The following is a 20085-nucleotide window of genomic DNA, read 5'->3' on the forward strand; positions in this document are numbered from 1 at the left end:
ATAGGCAATAAGATGGTAAATGGAGACTCTGCCCAATCCCATTATTATTTCCCAGGTTAACACTTCCGTAATAATGGATTCTAGCATTTTCCCTCCTACCACCGTCACTGGCTGTTTTCTGTTTTCCCTCTCCCTTTGTTAAATAATTGGGTTGTGACCTTCAGTTTGGGAGGACCTGCCTAAAGTCTCTCCCTCCTGGTTATCCCCACGCTGCTCTCCCATTTGCACCTCCTCCCCGTGCTCCACCGCTCCTCCCCAAGGTGCCGGTCAAGCGGGCCGCTTCACTGCCCACTCGCTGAGACTGGCAGCTGCTCGCATGGCCCAAGTGGCGGGGGGAGAGTCTGTCGAGGTGCGTGGGGGCTGGCATTAGGTTGAGTAGCGTGGTCTGCAGAGGAATACTACGGCACCCACCACCCCCCCCACCCCATACTCTGCTCCGTCCCTCTCCCCGCAGAGCTGATCCTGGGCCTGGCTGTGGGCTGCTGCCTTCTCCTGGTGCTCATCCTCCTGGCCATGTTGCTGCGTCTCCATGGCAAGGATCGACACCTGAACTACCGGAAAGTGGCCGAGGACAACGAAAACCTCCCGAGAAGGGCCTTGATCTGATCAGGACATGGAATCAAGAGATACCGTGGGATTGGGAGCAGTGTAACCGTAGAGGAGGTGGCTTACTTTAGATTGGCTTTGATCTGTGCAATGAGCAGTGTTTTACCTCCATTCTTTTGGGCATTAGTTCCTGCAGAAGGGGAGCACTGGTTGGAAAAAGAGAGCTTGAGGAAAGGGGAACATAGATTTTAAAACGCTGCATTGGATGTGGGTGCTTGATTCTTTACTAATGGCTTTGTTTAGCTGGGCAGGATCAGTGAACTCTGTCCCGTAGCTATTCCACAAGGCTGCAGCCCACTGGCTCGGTCTCCGCACTAATGTTGGGTGCCAGTTACATGTGTTCTGTTGGGAATAGTTATGCCCAGTGTAAACGCTCGTCCCTGTGGGTCTATCGCCTTCCATTAGGAAATTTAACTGCTGCTTTTCATTTGGAAATTTTGATTTTTATATGCTTTTTTTAAAAAAAGAAAAATCTGGCCTGGAAATTTCAACACCTCTGTGGTGTCGTGGGAGCAATCAGAATAGTGAGGTAACAGTGCCAATGCTGAGAGAGTTCTCACCGTGCACAACCCCTGTTCACTGTCTCTGCACAGCTGGGAGGCCGAGTGTAGGGGAGAGGCAACCTGCAGTCATTCTACAGCCACTTGCTTGCAGCAGTGGGGAACGCAAGTTCTCAGGGAAGATTATTCCACCAGGAGGTCCCCCTCTGCTGTCATCACTCTCCTGTCTTTCTCCAAAGCCAATCCTCTCTCTCAAATTCATTCTTTTCAGACTGCTGGTTCAGTGATTTGTACACATCAAGTCTGGCCAATGTGTGTACTGGTTTGTACCACTGGATGTGTTGGGAGACTTAGACTTGGGACACTGTGGTCAGCATGGACTGGTTGGGTCAAAGGGCCTGCATCCCTGCTGTTTTGCTCTGACTCGCAACCAAACGGCTAGGAAGGAAAGTGAAGTTGCTGGATGTCATTTAAAAAAAACAAAATGACTTTTTAGTGATCCTTACCCAGTCTGGTCTAGATGTGTCTCCAGCGTGAGCTACACTGAGGTGGTTTAACCAGCTGCCTGGTGTACGAATTAAAAGACAGCTCACTACTGCCGCCTTTAAGGTCAGGATCTAATTTCTGAACTTGTTGGCAATTTTCTGACGAAAGTGAAGGTTTAAAAGCAGCTTATTTATCTGGACACCTGCATATTCCCCAAGGCTTGTATTGGTGGGAATCTAGAGTGAAAATATTTGTAGAAGAAGATTTTTAACACTTGTATAACTGGATATCAGAAAATTGGAGCAACTTGATGGGAAGCCATTATGACGTCCTTCCTGCTGTCATTGTTCTATATTGCTGCCCTTTCAGAATTAAACCTATAATTTCATCAGACAATCTCAATAACAACAATCACACGGAGGTCAGTTCATCCTTTGGAAGGGACGGGTCCTCCACAACACAGGACAAAATTGGAAAATTCGAGTGCACGTCTTTTTCATACACAGGATGGCGGAAGTGTACAATTCTCCTTCCCCCCATAGCTGGTGGACACTGCAGATAATTGGAGCTTCCAAGAGCAAAGAGGATTGAGTACAGGTAACTGAGGGAGAGAGGGCAACACAAATTTAAAGCACAACTCACCCAAGGTCTGGCTGATCGGAGGACAGGCACCTTCCAATTCTGGTTATTGACTGTGGGGCTTTTATTTCTGCTACACTTTTGAATCATTTCTATCGCTAGTTAAATTCAATGAGCCTGCGATCATCTCGGCATTTTGTATTTTTTTTTTGCAAATAAACATTGCTTTTCTCGGCCTTGTGTATCAGTCCAAGCCTTATTTATTTGCAGTGGTGACAGTGGCTAAAATTGGTAAAACTATCCAGTCTGGCAGCTGGAGCAGCCTCTCCCACTTTTAGTTTATGGGGTTTCTGCATAGGATGGTGTGAAGGATATTGCAAGGCAGCAGAAATACGAAACTGACTTGACCTCACCCTCGCCAATCTACCTGTGACAGATTAATGTGTCTGTCACAACATTAGAAGAAGTGACCACTGCAGTCCCTGCACAGACAGGACTGTCGACACACTGAGACCACCTTGTGTGGCTCTACAAACATGCTAAATGGGATGGACTCGGTACAGATCTGACGGCTCAAACCTGGGCATCACCATGGTGCTGTCAACCATCGGCAGAAACGTTCACCACCACAACCTGTAACCTCATGGCTGAGCATATCTTTCACTCTATCATGATTATTAATCCAGGGGATTCAGCAGATGAGATCAAGGCATTGATAAGGGAAAACAACAGTAGCTTCTGATAGAGAGTAAGAGAGCACTCAGCAGGTCCTGTGATGTGCAAATCAAGTTTTTACACAAATTAGCAGAACAGACTGTTGGATTACCAAGTTTCTTAAAGTGCTTTTAACACAAAAGTAACAAGCGAGAGACATAGATAAAACTTCCAATATGACATTGGCTTCTGGTCTCCGTCCAAGGAAGGATGTCGTGTATCATATTCAAAGTTATCCGTCATTGACTTCACAATATCTGGTTCTCATCCTCAAAGCTCAGCAGAGGGGAACAGAAACCAAGGGGCAGAGATCTAGAAGGATTAGCAGGGAGCTGAGCAAAAATGTTCTCATCTAGGAGGTTGTAGGAGTCTGGAACTTCCTGCCTGAAACCCTCGACATATGTAGACATTACTTGGAGAGCAGTGATCTCAGGGTTACAGAACCAGTGCCAGAGGTGGGTTAGGCTGGGTACCCTTTTTAAGCTCAGGGGTAGATGGGACTGCTGGGTTGAAGCTGCAATCAAGACCAGCCGGAGCCTTAGTGAACGGTGGAGCGGCCTCGAGAGGCTTCACGTATCCACGTGTACCAGGTAAGACGGTGCAGGGGTGGGGAGAGGAGCTACAATTGGTTAGAGAGACAGGAGACTGCAGATGCTGGGGCAACTCAGCGGGTCAGGCAGCATCCGTGGGGGGGGGGGGGGGGGGGAATGGACAGTCGATGTTTCGGGTGGAGACCCTTCACCTGGACTGAAAGATAGAGGGGAGGCAGCCGGTATATATAGGTGGAGGGAAGGGGCGGAGCAAGAGCTGGCAGGTGATAGGTGGATGCAGGTGAGGAGGGCTGATTGGCAGATGGTGGAGGAGAGGGCGGGAGTAGTGACAGAGGCTGGGAGGTGATTGGTGGAGGCGACAGAGGGCTGCGATAGGAGGGGAAGGTGGAGCCTGGAACCAGATAAGGGAGGTGGGGAGGGCAGATGGGAACAGTGGGGGAGGGGCCCAGTGGGTGGGTGATGGGCAGATGGGAACAGTGGGGGAGGGGCCCAGTGGGTGGGTGATGGGCAGATGGGAACAGTGGGGGCGGGGCCCAGTGGGTGGGTGATGGGCAGATGGGAACAGTGGGGGAGGGGCCCAGTGGGTGGGTGATGGGCAGATGGGAACAGTGGGGGAGGGGCCCAGTGGGTGGGTGATGGGCAGATGGGAACAGTGGGGGAGGGGACAGAAACAGGGTGGGGGGGGGAGGGTGCAGGGAGAAGTGGACGGTTTGGTTCGAAGCTCAGAGGTGGTCCCATCCAGCTCAACGACGGAGGAGAAGAGGACGTCAAACAGATGAGGAGGGGTGGCTGTCACAATCATACAGGGCATCACGTGCGTCTGGGACGTGGGCTGTTCCGATGATATTGGGAGGGAAGGTGACGTTAGAGGGGTTAAAACGTGGAGTTGGGGGACAGAGTCGGAGATTGATTCGGGAGGTCCTCGGACAGGTTCAGAGGTGGGAAAGGTATAGAGGGACATGGGCCAAACGCGGGCAAATGGGAATCTTGGTCGGCTTGGACTAGTTGGGTCGAAGGGCCTGTTTCCGTGCCGTATGACTATGACTCTAGGTCACGGTTCATCGAATTTGATCGGGCAAGACAAATTACAGACAAAGATTTAAGAAGTGATTGAAGGTCTGGTTAATATGTTGAAAGCTTTCATCAGAGGACCAGGGCAGTCATTCAGTGACTCTAGGCTAACCTGTACCTCAACATTTCACTCCTTCTCCCTCAACATCATTACCCAACAACTATCTACAGATCTCAGTTCCAATTCCATGAGTTTCAGATCCATGGTACTCCACAAGAAACAGCACTTCCTGATTTTACTCCTTTAAACTTTAAGAAAATCAGAACATATTGGAGATAATCAGAAGCTCAGGGTGAATCCGTGGGGAAGAGATGAAGGTTAACATTGAACTGGGCTCAGTGAGAGCAACATGGGCACAGACCTAGCTTTTACTTGCAGTCGGAGGCAGGGGAGAGGCGAGTGAAAGTGGGGCTGAGTTAGTGACCACTCACCGGTCGGGAGTCAGGATCCCACAGAGTTGACTTGGCTCAAAAGCTCCCCAAGGATGAGTAAATCAAATACTGGAGGGGAAACCACAGTAAAGCAGCTAAGCTGCAGAATTACTTCATTGCAGAATTCTCAGCAAGGAGTTGGCCCTTCTGTCCATTTTAACAGTGCTGGCTGTCCAATTCGAGCCACGTGCTTTAAAGTCATTTCCACAATACAACATTGTACATCAGTTCAAACTGAAATCACAGTTTCAGCAATATTTGCCTTGTGAAACTGCAGAAAGTATTTGGTCCCATCGATTGAAGTGTCCCGTGCACAGAGGACGGAAGGGGCAGTACCTCTGAGTGCAGCTACAGATCGGGCAAGCGGCAGTTCAATCACACGGTTCACGTTTAAAAACAGGCCCAGACACTTCACCTCGGCTTAAGGAAAGTGGCTTCTGAGCAAAGGACAAGCCTCCGAAAAGGGAGGCCAGAGGAAAAGTGGGGGATGAACTGGCGAGTGCGGATTCTCTGTGGCTGAAGCCACCGTCACCGGTGGCGAGGAGTGTGTGCACAGGCTCCCGGGTCAGGAGTGAGGGGGAAGCATTGGGTGGGATTCCAGGCTTTGGACCAGAGGTAGAGGTGAAGATGGGAGGTTATGGGGCTGGAGGTGGTGACGAAAAAGAGACCACGAAGTGGACGAGCACTCTAAAACCAAAACTTTGACGGACAGGACAACGCTACTGAGGATTGTGGGGAGAAGGCAGACAGTGCGTTTGCAAGGCTTGGGGATTATAAAAGCCAGCGGGCTGGCTGGCTGTAACGACCCTCCCCAGAACACAGCAGCACACAAGCCATTGGCACAGCTATCGGTCCGTAATCTCACATCTCCAGTTCTCCAGCCTCCCTTGGCCCGGGATGGATTGACGTCGAGCCCGGTCAATACTCCTCCCGGTTGTCCGGCCCGAGTAAGGCCACCGAGAGTCAGGCCAGCTCGTCGCTGCTGGTCGGCACTCGAAGTCGTCGGGTCTTCCGGTTCCAGTGCCAGCACAGGACAATCCCCAACACGGTCGACAGGGCAAAGCACACACTCAGTGCCACTGCCAGAACCGTCCCTGTAAAACACAACACCGGACCCTAATGAGTGCTGAAGTGAACCTTGCTGGTCTGTACCCTCCGCAAGGATGTCAGATCTTCCAGCCTGGCTTAAGCTGGCAACTGATTCCTGTGCATACAGTGCCTGTGGAACAGGACGAGGCAAGTGTAATATAAGTGCAGTGTTGAGTGGCGAAAGGTTAATGTTGTATCACTCTGAGGGTACATTATCCATGGGGCAAGTTTGCTCTTGCTATATCCCATGGTGACGCAATGTGTGCGCTCACTGCTCCTTGGGCCAGGATTCTTGATCCTGTATGACTCTGTGGGGTAGTGCGGGTACGTTACCCACTGGAACAGGTTTGTGTGTTCTTTCAATTTTGGTGCAAGTTAAGCCCTTGGCTATTTTCATCTAATGAATATTGGAAGTACGATCTGATGGTGTTTTTTTTCAGCTTCTCAAGTTCCCACTACAGAACTGTCCCTGTTATGAGAAACTGCTGGAGGAGACGTTCAACAGCAGAGAAGTTGAAGAAAAAATACAGAAACATGAAGTCAGTGTTGTTGGATTCAACTGTTTTAATTAGTTTTTTTATTAACATGTATAGTGTTTAATACACCTCAGGTGGCTGTGGTTTTTTCACTGGTTGGTTTGGCCACAAGTACCTAATTGGATTATTGTTAGCTAAGGAGTATCTCTCATCACGGGTATAAAAGGTGTGGCTTTTTGTTAATCTCTCTTGCTCTTCCTGTTCCCTTTGTCTCGGATCATCTCCGAGTAGTAAGGCTGGTGCCATGTGCTCCCTTCTTGTTTTAAACTTTTCCAGTAAAACTTTGTGAAGCACCAAGATGTTTTCAACTCGTTCCTGGACTCCTGAAAGAACCTGTGGATTCGAAAATAACCAGATCCGACAGTGTCAAGGACCAGTCATTAACATATTGTTATCTGACGCACACACGTGTGTGGGATTTGTGTGCAATTTTCACAAGATCACAAGACAAAGGAGCAGAAGTAGGCCATTCGGCCATCGAGTCTGCTCCGCTACCTCACCATTGGCTGAACTATTCTCCCATCTAGCCCCAATTCCCGGCCTTTTCCCCATATCCCTTGATACCTTGACTAATTAGATACCGATCATTCTCCTCCATGAACACCCCCAATGATCAGGCCTCCACAGCTGTACGTGGCAACAAATTCCATAAATCCAATCCATGACCCTCTGGATTTCTCCTCATTTCTGTTCTAAACGGGTACCCTCTAATTCTAAGACTGTGCCCTATTGTCCTGGACTCACCCACCAAGGGAAACAACTTAGCCACATCTACTCTGTCCAGTCCTTTCAACCATAGAACAGTACAGCACAATACATGCCCTTCGGCCCACCATGTTGTGCCGGCCTTCAAACTACTCCTAAGACTATCTAGCCCCTTCCTCCCACATATCCCTCTATCTTAAATTCCTCCACATGTTTATCTAACAATCTCTTGAACTTGACCAACGTATAGGCCTCGACCACCACCCCAGGCAGCGCATTCCATGCCCCAACCACTCTGGGTGTAAAACCTCCCTCTGACGTCTCCCTTGAACTACGCCCCCCCCCCCGCCATTACCTTAAAACCATGCCCTCTTGTATTGAGCATTGGTGCCCTGGGAAAGACGCACTGGCTGTCCATTCTATCTATTCCTCTTAATATTTTGTATACCCTATCGTCTCCCCTCATCATCCTCCTCTCCAATGAGTAAAGCCCTAACTCCTTTACTCTCTCCTCATAACCCATACTCTCTAATCCAGGCAACATCCCGGTAAATCTCTGCACCCTTTCCAACGCCTCCACATCCTTGCTAAAATGAGGCGACCAGAACTGGACACAGTACTCTAAGTGTGGTCTAACCAGTGTTTTGTAAAGCTGCATCATTACTTTGCGGCTCTTAAGCTCGATCCCACGACTTATGAAAGCTAATGTCCCATAAGCTTTCTTAACTGCCCCATCCACCTGTGTGTCACATTCGAAATGTTTCTATGAGGTCCCCTCTCATTCTTCTGTACTCCAATGAATACAGTCCAAGAGCTGACAAACGCTCCTCGTATGTAAGCCCTTGCATTCCGGGAATCATCCTCGTAAATCTTCTCTGAACCCTCTCAAATATCAGTACATCCTTCCAAAGATAAGGGGCCCAAAACTGCACACAGTATTCCAAATGAGGTCTCACTAGTGTCCCATACACATCCTTACATTTATACGTTATACCTCTCAAAATGAATGCCAACGTAAGCACCGCTCTCCTTACCGTTGATCCAACCTGGTGGTTAACCTTTAGGGTATCCTGCACGAGGACCCCCAAGTCCCTTTGCACTTCTGTATTTTGAATTTTCTCTCCATCTAGATAATAATCTGCCCATTTATTTCTTCTTCCAAAGTGTACAACAGCACATTTCTCAACATTGAATCTCATCTGCCATTTCTTTGCCCATACTCCTAAACTGTCTCTCTGCAACCTTTGTGTTTCTTCAGTACTTCCTACTCCTCCCCCTATCTTGGTGTCATCTGCAAATTTAGCCACAAAACCATTTATTCCATAATCCAAATCATTGATATACAGCATAAAAAGAAGCGGCCCCAACACCGACCCTTGCGGAACACCACTGGTAACCGGCAGCCAACCAGAACAGGATCCTTTTATTCCCACCCTTTGCTTTCTGCCTATCAGCCAATGCTCCACCCATTCTAATATCCTTCCTGTAATTCCATGGGCTCTCATCTTATTAAGCAGCCCCTTGTGCTGCACCTTGTCGAAGGCCTTTTGAAAATCTAAATACATGACATCTACAGCCTCTCCCTTATCCATCCTACTTGAGATATCCCCAAAAAAACTCCAATAGGTCGGTCAGGCAGGATCTTCCCATCATCAAACCGTGCTGGCTTGGACCTATCTTGTCCTGCACCTCTAGGTATTCCATAACTTCGTCCCTGACAATCGACTCCAATAACTTTCCAACCACCCATGTCAGACTAATAGGTCTGTAATTTCCCTTATGCTGCCTCCCACCTTTCTTATACAGCGGAACTACATTTCCGACCTGCCAGAGTCTAGTGATGCCTGGAAAATTATCTCCAATGCCTCCACAATCTCTAAAGCCACCTCCGTTAGAACCCGAGGGTGCTCTTCTTCTGGTCCGGGAGATTTATCTGTCCTTAGTCCATTTAGCTTCCTGAGCAACTTCTCTCTAGTAATCTTGACAACTCAGTTCTATCCCCTGAGGCCCCTGACTATCAGGTATATTGCTGATGTCTTCCACAGTGAAGACAGATGGCAAAATACTCATTTAGTCTTGCAGCTTAATTAAATAGTTTGCGCTTACACAATGCACTTCATGCCCTTTGTACCCAAGATCCAATTAAGTATTTTTGAAATAAAGCGGGTATCGTAGTAGGAGTTCAGTCACCCGCTGTGCCTGTGGAAACTCAAGTTCCTTGCTCAGTGGTTTACTCAAGCACATGCAAGGAAGCCAGTCAGAGCTGCAGAATGACTTAAAAAACCACAATGTGGTGATTTATTGTACCCTGAACATAATTAAATGTGAACTGTATTATCCAGTTCTAAGGTTACACATCGTAGATGAGTATTTTCTTGAATAACGTGCAGTCATTTTTTTTAAATCACTTATTGGCCAACTGAAGATTGGTGTCAAGTCCTAATTTGCTCTACTGACCACGTGTTGTAAACCTATCACCTCTCCCTGCATTCCTGCAGGGGTTAATTGTTTAGGAACAAAATCTTGTTCTTTCTACCTTGTGTATGTCCTGTAACAATCCCTGCCTACCTGGGGCCAACAGGTCAATTCAGCCTCTCTTATAAACCTCCATCTGTATTGCCATAGATGACACTTCAAAGACAGCTATAATCCTATGGTGTTATGTTGAAGAGAGCATTCCAGTGGACTGTTTATTTGTTATTGTTTCACTCCTAAAGTGTTTGCCTTGTTTTATAGGACAGGGACATTTTCTTTAATTACGTATTTTACCAGTTGTGTCAGCATCCTGAGTGCCATAAAATATATTCTCAAAATACTCCCCAACTCTTAAGGCACCGTGGAGAGGGAAACGGAGTTTGTTTCATGGATGATCTTTCACCAGAACTAGGAAAAGTAAGAGAGGGTAGAGAGTTGCAGTGAAGGGGAGGAGAGGTAAAGGGGTGGAGAGGGAAGTTCAGTGACGGGGTAGCGGGCAGGAAAGATTGAATGCTGTAAGTGGTGGTGGAGCCATCTGCAGGAGGATAGTAAGAACGAGTGAACAATCAATAGTGAGTATGGGGAATGTGTAACAAAGTCTAGCTGTAGGACATAACACAGCCAATTACACTCTGTAATTCCAACCCACTTCAAAATCCAAACCCCAAGCAACAACAGCAGTAAATTGGCAGGCAATCTGGTTTTGGTGATGTTGGTCAAAGGGCTAATATTCCCCATGACACCAGGGAGAACTTTGCTACTTGCAGCTGAATGATGCCATGGAGCCTTTCTTGTGTGCACATGTGAGGTACTAGTAGTCTCTGTTTAATGACTGCAGCAGAACTGTAGTGCTCCCTCAGTGTTCAAATTTTAGGTCTGGGACTTAAGTACATAATTTCTTGATTTTGAGGAAGAGTCTTGGCATTGGGCCGCAAGTGATACTTAAGGTCTGCTTGCCCCTTGGATTGATTGATATGCCAGATATATGAAATACTCCACCTCCTCTCCTCAGTTGCTAGCCTCAGTGTAGAATGTTTTGTGTTTTCTGGAGCTGAGGGGAAGCAGTTCCTTATGGTATTGACATTTCTGGTGACAGTGATTCAGCATGGCTCCTTTTGCTGTGTCACCTCTTCTGTCGGATTGTTTTCACTTGTCGCTGAAGGTAGATGAATAAATGAACATGACAACAGATAGTATTTCACCTTCCTTGTTGTATTACATGCCTGTATCGGATTCTCCACCCTCAGTAGGCTGCTGTGTGAGACTGATATAAATTTTGACACACAAAGAGTCTAACTTTTAAAGAATGCACTTTTTATAGTAATCTTCACTGTAAGACACACATTAAAGTACATCTTTGATACATCGCAGTGTTTTTCCTCATGTGAGGACTCACTGTTTCTTTTGACTTTTAAGTCTCGTTCTCACTCTCCCTGTATGTATCTTCATCTTTTACATATTTGTCTTCATTTGTCTCTGGATTCCTCCTCTGACAGATTTTCAAACTCTCACCAACTCTCACTTAAAAGAAGCCGTTCAGGTGCCTGTTTGCAGAAGACAATTTGATTTGAATGGCTTGGCCTCGAGCACCCAACTACTTTTGTTTTGCAGTTGATCATGTGACCATAGAATGCTTCGGAATAGAAGGCCATTTTATCATAGTTATACTGCACGGAAACAGGCCCTTCGGCCCTACTCGTCAATGCTGACCAAGATGCCTATCTGGGCGAGTCCCATTTGCCTGTGTTTCGTCCATATCCCTCTAAACCTTTACCATTAGTGTACCTGTCTGAACGTCTTTTAAACATTGTAAATGTGCCTGCCTCTACAGCTTCCTCTGGCAGCTCGTTCCACATACTGACCACTCTCTGTGTGAGAATTGATCCCAATATTCCAGCTGAGCCCAACTGGTGTTTTATAAAAGTCCAGCAGAATTTTCTTGTTTTGTCTCCAATTCCAACTGCATCAATTGAATTGATGTAGCATATTTAACATGGCAAAAAGTCCCAGGATTATTGCAAGTTATTGCAACTGTGATGATCGATTAAAACCATTTGCAACCGAGCCAAAGCAGACATCGAGATAAACCTTAAAAAAGCTTGGTCAGAGGTGGGTTAAAGGTGGAATTAAGTTCAAGTTTATTGTCATAGACGTGTACACTGGGTATAGATAACATGAAGATTAGCAATTTGCAGCAGCAGTACAGTACATTACAAACAAGTTAACATTTAACATTGTACGTAATGTCAAAATAAACGTAATGATATTAGTGCAAGTTGAGAGAGAGCAAAAGAAACATAGTCCGAGGTAGTGTTAGGGTTTTTCAGGTCGGTTCAAGAACCCGATGGCAGTGGAGGATAAAGCTGTCGTTGAACCTTAAGCTGTGGGTCTTCAGGCTCCTGTACCTCCTGCCTGATGGCAGCATGGAGAAGAAGGCACGGCCTGGGTGGTGGGGTCCCCGATGATGGATGTCCCCTTCCTGAGACATTGCCTCTTGAAGATGACCTCATTGGATGGCATGCAAAACACAGTCTTTCACTATACCTCGGTACGTGTGACAATAATAAGCCAATTTATCGATGGTGGGGCAAGGTGCTGTCTGGGACTGTTTGGGTCCACTGCTCTGTGTAGCCTCTTGTGTTCCTGTGCATTCCATACCAGACCGTGATACGACCAGTCAGAACACTTTCCACTATAGATCTGTAAAAGTTTGTCAGTCTTTGATGACATGCAGAATCCTCTTAAACTTCTAAGAAAGTAGAGACATTGGCACGCCACCTTCATGCTTGCATTTATGTGCTGGGCACATAGGTCCTTCGAGATGTTGACACCCATTAACTTGAAACTGCTCTCCCTTTCCACTGCAGACCCTTCAATGAGAACTGGTGCGTGTTCAGCTGACTTTCCCCTCCTGAAGTCCACAATCAGTTCATGGTTTTGCTGATGATGAGCGCAAGGTTGTTGTAGCACCACTCAACCAGCTGACCTACCTCACTCCTGTCCACAACCCTGTCACCATCCATGATTCTGCCAACAACAGTGGTGTCTTTGGCGAGTTTGTGGATGGAATTAAGTGGAGTAACAAGGCAAAGGTTTAGGAAAAAATCTGTATTTTTTTCCTGTTACTTTGTCCTATGCCTTCTGAAAGTCTGGTTTGCCTTTATCTATTCTGTTGGTTACTTAAAATATAATCCTCAAACATGATTTTAATATCGACTGTTCAACCTTATTATTATCTCGGCTAATAACCACTGCGTCTCTTTTAAATTTTTTATTTGCATCTCCTCTATCACTCATGTGTCCCAGTGTCTCAAGTCACTCTATCAAATCTGGCATGTTATTGTTCCCCTGAATCACTTTAGGATGTAACTATGTAATTCTTTACAGATGCCAAAAATGAGGCATTGCTGCAAATGCTGGAAACCGGTAATAAAAACAGAAAATGCTGGTCAGGCAGCATCTGTGGAGAAAGAAAATGTTAACTTTTCACGTCGATGGCCTTTCATCAGATCTGGTGTTCTGATTGTTTCCAGCATCTTCTATTCTTTTATAAATGCAAATAAATGTGCTGTATCAATTGCCTCTTTGAATATCCATGTATGTAAAAACCTGTAGATACTGGAACTCTGAAACAAAAACATAAAATGCTAGAAACACTCAGCAAGTCGGGCAGCATCTGTGGAAGAATCTTCTGACGAAAGATCCCAGACCCAAAATGTTAACCGTTTCTCCTTCAATAATTACACTGCCCCCATCAAAAGATCTGAAAACAAAAGCTGGTGAAACATTGCCCTAACAACCATGCTGGCTTTCATTTATTACTGCACTTTTCTGTGCACCAACTGATTTTGCTCCCAATTGCAGTCTGTGTGGTTGCTGGTTTCAAGCTTTGTGATTATTGCAGTAGAAACTACACTAAACATAGTTTCTGAGAGTGAAACAGGTCCGTTTTGTTCAGTGGAAAGGCTGATGTCAGATGGCTCCATTCTGCTGCTGCTCTTGGGCAGTAATTTGCAAGATAATTTGTATCTTTACAGCACAAGTTCCTTCCTATCAGCTGACCGAGGGTTCAGTGGGCAACAAGGAATAAAAACCTGGCCAGTGACACCCATAATCATGCAAAGGAATAAGTAATAGTGAGTAAATGCACCAGGAAATCAAAGACAGTTTTTTGTCTTATTTACCAAGAATTGCTTAAAATAACTGTCAGAGGTAACTGCACCACTTCAATCTCACCAGTGAATAAATCATTGGTAATGCATGAAAATAGCACGAGTAACAAGAAGAATAACAAACTGCTCGATCTTAATGAAAAAGAGCAATGAATGTGCCCAGTACTTTAACAAAAATGGCAATATACATCCAATCCCCCTTGCATGGTTGATCCAGGTTGCTTGCTGGTCCTTTGACCAAATCGACATCCTTCCCACGACTGCAATAAAAAGGAAGCCCAGAAAGTGTCACAAGTTTGCCTCCCTTACACAATCCTTCCAACAGTCCAACAGATCCACCTATATTTCAGTTGATACCAGTCCTGAATCAGTACATGACAGCATGCAAGCCACAATCTGGACCAACTGTTTCACGACAGGTCTAATCCCAATGCAGCCAGGCGTCGTGCAAGGCTGTCTCATCATCCCAAATCTTTCCTCAATCTCCCTCACTGTACTACCTCACCTCCAACATGCTTCCTGATGGAGCTGAGCTCATCTACACCGCAGCCCAAGTTATTGAGGTGTGATACACAGATGATACTTGTACAGGTGCACATTCAGGGACCGAGCTCCAAGTTGTCATCAATTCACTTACTGAAGCATACTTGAGAATGGAGCATTTAAGGAAAAGTGTTTGAAGATTAAGAACTCAAATCTGGCACTAAGCTTGTGATCCTTGCCCTCTATATGCTTCTGAGGAGTATCTACTGAAGGCACCTCAAAGCATTGGGCAGATATCACCAATGCTGTTTCTGTAAAATTCCCCAATCCATTGACATAGACTCGCTCATCCTGCCAATGTCTTCTCCCAGACCAAAATCCCTAGCACAGGTTAGGAGCTGTGGGCCTGCTATGTTGGCGCCGGAAGAGTGGCGACACTTGCGGGCTACCCCCCGGCTCATTCTTAGCAACGCAAAAAGACATATTTCACTGTGTGTTTTGATGTACATGTGACTAATTAATATCTTATCTAATTATTGGTATTGGTTTATTATTGTCACTTGTTCCGAGATACACTAGAAAAACTTGCCTTGCATACCGTTTGTACAAATCAATTCATTACACAGTGCATTGAGGTAGTACAGGCTAGTTCCATTGGGCAGTCCTGTCACTCGCACACCCAAAGTCAGATTCCCAGAACAGGCAACTTCAAGCTTTGAGGAAACGATTCAAAGATGTTCCCAACTTGTGGGAACCTTTGACCCATGATCACTCAGAAAGGACAAGGAGCATTGAGAGCCTTGAATCTATTTGTCAAGTGTACACAGTGGCCCAAGGAGGAGACAGTGGTAGAAGGAACACATCACCTCCCAAACTACTTGTCCAGTACTACCTGCCCTACGTGTGGGAGAGTACGTGGACCTCTAGATGTCACTAGTTGCCTTGAAACTCGCATTATGAGTGAAAACCAGTCATCTTGACCCAGAGGGAAAGCCTCGTGTGAAGGATCAACGAAGTTATCTTCAGTTTCAGACTTATTGATATTCCATTTATTAGACGAATGGGTAATTGTTCATCAGAGGTCTTGGTATTAGTATATCCTAAAAGCCAGGACACTGACCAAGACTGGGTGTGATCACAGCTACTGCTTCACCGGGTGGAAATCTCACCAGTAGCACAGCCGCAGGGTCAGGCTGCTCAGAGATCTGGTTTCAGCGGAACTGCAGCCGATCATTTATCACGGTGAGACTAAATTTTGATATTAGGTCAAATCTCACAAGTGCATGCACAAGACCGATGTTGCACAAAGCTAATAGATTTTCAAGCCCCTACAAGAGGTTCTGCTTCAGAAGTTATAATGAATTTGAAATGCTGATTTAGATATAACCACAGGTGGAAAGTGCAATTTATTACCTGATCCCAAATGTGAGTGTAAACCCCTCCAGTGTACCTTATTTTAATTGTCTCCCCCACCCCTGCCCTGTAATTATTCACTTCCCTGTGAATATTTATCACAAAGCATCAAAAGTTTCTTCAGCCTTCAAACATAAATCCAAACTTTGTCTCCTTACACTTCACTGCCTCAAAAGCCTTCCAACCAGTGTCATAATGGAAGCAATGAGGTTCCTTTCTCCACGGTGGGTCTCGGTGCCTTGAGTTAAAATGCCAACTTACTGTCCTGGGTCACGTTAACAATCTGCTGTTTTCAAGTAACTGTGCCGTGTCCGAAACCCGTGCAGATGCACCGTGCATTTCTGCACACTACTTCCCTCGCACATGACCAATGATGTTCAAGTTGAAGTTCAAGTTACTTTATTGTCATTCATCCATGTTATAAAAACACATGGCGGAACGAAATGTCGTTTCCCCCAGACTCTCACAACAGAGGAGATACATAGAACAGAAGGCATACAATTGACACAACAAAAAATCAAATAAAAATAGTGCAAAAAACAGTATGTACAAAATACAAATTTAGTGCAGGTTTAGTGCAAAACTGAGTTGGACAGGAGAAATACAAGCTCAGTGTGTTGTTCAGCAGCAGCAAAGTTCTTATACGCTGTTGTGCAAACCAGAGCTTTTGACGCAGCATTTGTCTACCAGGGTATTCAGGAGCCTGACAGCCTGTGGAGAAAAACTGTTGAGCAATCTAGTAGTTCTGGCCCGGATGCTCCGGTACCGCTTGCCAGACGGCAGTGGGACAAATAGGTCGTGGGAGGGATGAGAAGGGTCGTCTATAATTCTATAAACCTTAGGTGTGCGTCGTGTATTGTAAATATCTGAGATGGAGGGAAGAGGTACTCCAATGGTCTTTCTTGCTGTACTCGCAATTCTCTGCAAAGACTTACGGTCAGAGATGTTACAGTTATTGTACCAGGCAGAGATGCAGCTAGTCAGGACACTCTCAATGGTACCCCTGTAGAATGCAGTGAGGGTGGGGGAGGGCAGGTTTGCTCTTTTCGGCCACCATAAAAAGTGGAGACACTGCTGGTCCTTCTTGGTGAGGGAAGAGATGTTAGTTGACCAGGACAGGTCGTCTGCTATATGTATTGCCAAGAACTTATAACAGCTGACTCTCTGTACAATGATGCCATTGATGCACAGGGGCGAGTGGTCAGCCTGAGCCTTTCTAAAAATCCACAATCACCTCTCTTGTCTTGTCCACGTTCAAGGAGAGGTTGTTGACTGAGCACCAATCCGCCAGCCTCGCCACCTCCTCTCTGTAAGCTGTCTCATCATTCCGTCTGATGAGGCCCACCACTGTTGTATCATCAGTAAACTCGATGATATGGTTGGAGCTTGAGTTGGCAGAACAGTCGTGGGTCGGCAGTGAGAACAGCAGTGGACTGAGCACGCAGCCCTGGGGGGCTCCAGTGCTCAGCCTGGTGATTTTTGAGATGGTATCTCCAATACGAACTGACTGCGGCCTTTCAGAGAGGAAGTCCAGAATCCAACTGCAGGCAGAGGTGCTAAGGCCCAGTAGGTGTAACTTCCTTATGAGGCTCTGTGCGATGATAGTATTAAAGGTGGAGCTGAAGTCTGTAAAGAGCTTTCTAACATAAGTTTGCGCACATGCTACTATTTTAGTGTGAGGCCACACCTATCGCCCAGCACAAGCCACCTTGTGGCTTTGAAGTGTCCTTGCTTAAAGATCAGAGAGTGTGGAAAGGCTTCCTTATCGCATCTTCTTCATCTGTACGTGTCAGTAGTGGACGGGATATCAAATGCTGTTCTCTGACAATAAAACTGTTCGTAGGCAAAGAATTGGAATTGGTTTATCATTGTCACTTGTACTGAGATATGGTGAAAAACTTGTCTTGCATACCGTTCGTACAAATCAATTCATTACACAGTGCATTGAGGTAGTGCAGGGTAAAACAATAGAGAATGCAGAATAAAGTGTAACAGCTACAGAGCAAGTGCAGTGCAGGTAGACAATAAGGTGCAAGGTCCAACAAGGTAGATTGTGAGGTCAAGAGTCCATCTTATCGTACTAGGGAACCATTCAATAGTCTTAGAACAGTGGTATAGAAGCTGTCCTTGAGCCTGGTGGTATGTGCTCTCAGGCTTTTGTATCTTCTGCCTGATGGGGGTGGGGGGAGATGCAGCATTCCCAAGAGAAAGTTGACAAATATCTTTGATTAGTTACACGTTCCTGATGTTCTTCACTGTGCGCCCCACAGATCTTCCAATCTGCCAGATGCTGATCCTCTTCCGATTTTCTGGTCTTTGGAAACCTCTCAATTACACTGTAAATACTTTTCATTTCCGGAGCTTCTGGAGAATCAGCACTGTATTCTCATAGCCCAGATAATAAGCAAACCTCTTTCTAATCAGTGTATAAAGGTTTGCTGGCAGTCTGTTTCCTCAGCCTCTCTGCAAATTGCTTTGTCAAGTCTGTACACACACCACCCTCCCCAGCCTCCTCCTCATAACCTCATCCCAGTAAATGAGCCAAGACAACTGGTATTACTTCAAAAAGCAGGGGAGTGTGTCTAAAGTTTTTGAATCATTGTTTCTACCTCAACCCACGTTACTGAACCAGATTGCCATGATTGCACTGCTGTTTGTGGGAGGTTGCTCTGCACAAAACAACCGTCATGTTACTCGCATTGTAGAGTCATAGAATTATGCAGCACGGAAACAGACCCTTCACGCCCATCTCATTCATACCGACCGAGTTGTCTATCTGAGCTAGTCCCATTTGGTCCACACCCCTCTAAACCTTTCCTATCTATGTGCCTGTCCAAATGTCCTTTAAAGTTTGTAATTGTACCCACCTCTACCACTTCCTCTGGCAGCTCGTTCCTTATACCCATCACTCTCTGTGTGGCGGGGGGGGGGGGGGGAAGTTGCCCCTCCAGATCCCTTTTAAATCTTCCCCCACTCACCTTAAACCTATGCCCTCTACTTTTAGATTCCCTACCCAAGGAAAAAGACTGTGAAAATTCACCTTATCTCTGCCCCTCATGGTTTCATACACCTCTATAAGGTCACCCGTCAGCCTCCTACACTCCAGGGAAAATAATCCCAGCGTATCCACGATTCTCTTATAGCTCAAGCCCTCCAGCTCCAGCAACATCCTTGCGATTCTTTTCTGCGCTATTGTAGCTCAACGACACCCTTCCTGTTGTCAAAATGATGCTCCTTCAAATCCAGAGATTTGAATTATCTGCTTAAATGGTTTCAGCACCTTGCACTTAAGTGCTGAAGACATCTTCAAGAGGCGATGCCTCAAGAAGGCAGCATCCATCAAGAAGGACCCTCGCCATGCAGGACATGCCCACTTATTTAAGATATCTTTATTGGTCACATGTACATCGAAACACACAGTGAAATGCATGTTCTTACATAGACTGTTCTTGGGGGGCAGCCCGCAAGTGTCACCACTCTTCCTGTGCCAATGCAGCACGCCCACAACTTCCTAACCTGTACGTCTTTGGAATGTGGGAAGAAACTGGAGAACCCAGAGGAAACCCTTGCAGACATGGGGAGAACATACAAACTCCTTACAGACAGCGGCAGGAATTGAACCCGGGTCACTGGCACTGTAATAGCGTTATGCTAACCACTACACTACTGTGCCGTTTCTCGTTACTACCATCAGAGAGGAGGTATAGGAGACTGAAGAACCATACTCAATGATTCAGAAACAGCTCCCCCATCAGATTTCTGTATGGCCCATGAACACTACCTCATTGTTCCTTTCTCTTTGCACTATTTATTTATTTTTGTAATTTATAGTGATTTTATGTCTTTCAACCGTACTGCTGCCGCAAAACAACAAATTTCACGTCATCCAGGCCAGTGATAGTAAATCTGATTGTGACGTCTTTGGCTAAGGGCATTGCTGATCCCTGCATAGACAATGCTAATCCCTATAAAAGAAGCAACTGCTAAAGGATCCTATCATGCATGCATGAATGGCTCCTGAGTTTTCCTTCCAGAGCAGCTCACCTCTGTGCAGATGGGCCTCCTGACATTGGTCCTGTATTTGCTTCTTGGCATTTCGTATATATCTTCAAGTCCAGGCCTAACCATGAACAAGCTCTGCAGGGAAGGCCTGTGATTGATGGTCACAGCTGTTACATCCCCGTTACCGCAGTGCAAGCTCAGTGCATGGGCATGCATAAGTTATTATTCTGCAGGCTTCCTGTCCTTTTTTGTTTAATTTTATTTGTCGTTC

The 20085-nt window shown here is 46.1% G+C and overlaps 1 protein-coding gene across 12 annotated transcripts in view; it reads left to right on the forward strand.

The window, feature by feature from the left end:
* Positions 1 to 20085, forward strand: part of LOC127577687 (lysosomal acid phosphatase-like) — a 281423-nt gene that overhangs the window by 49303 nt on the left and 212035 nt on the right. Inside the window, exon 11 of one of the 12 annotated variants that reach the window (XR_007957420.1) lies at positions 1378 to 2189. The exons of 7 other annotated variants lie outside the window; for them this stretch is intronic. Coding sequence is in view for 4 of the 5 variants with exons in the window: in XM_052029115.1 (XP_051885075.1) it covers positions 1378 to 1460 (83 nt within the window). In the remaining variant the exon portion in view is untranslated. Of the gene's footprint in view, positions 1 to 1377; positions 2401 to 20085 lie in introns of those variants that run through there. 4 more of the 12 variants (XM_052029119.1, XM_052029115.1, XM_052029120.1 and 1 more) reach the window with 4 other exon arrangements.

Source organism: Pristis pectinata, chromosome 14, assembly GCF_009764475.1.
Source record: "Pristis pectinata isolate sPriPec2 chromosome 14, sPriPec2.1.pri, whole genome shotgun sequence".
NCBI classification, from domain to species: Eukaryota; Metazoa; Chordata; class Chondrichthyes; order Rhinopristiformes; family Pristidae; genus Pristis; species Pristis pectinata.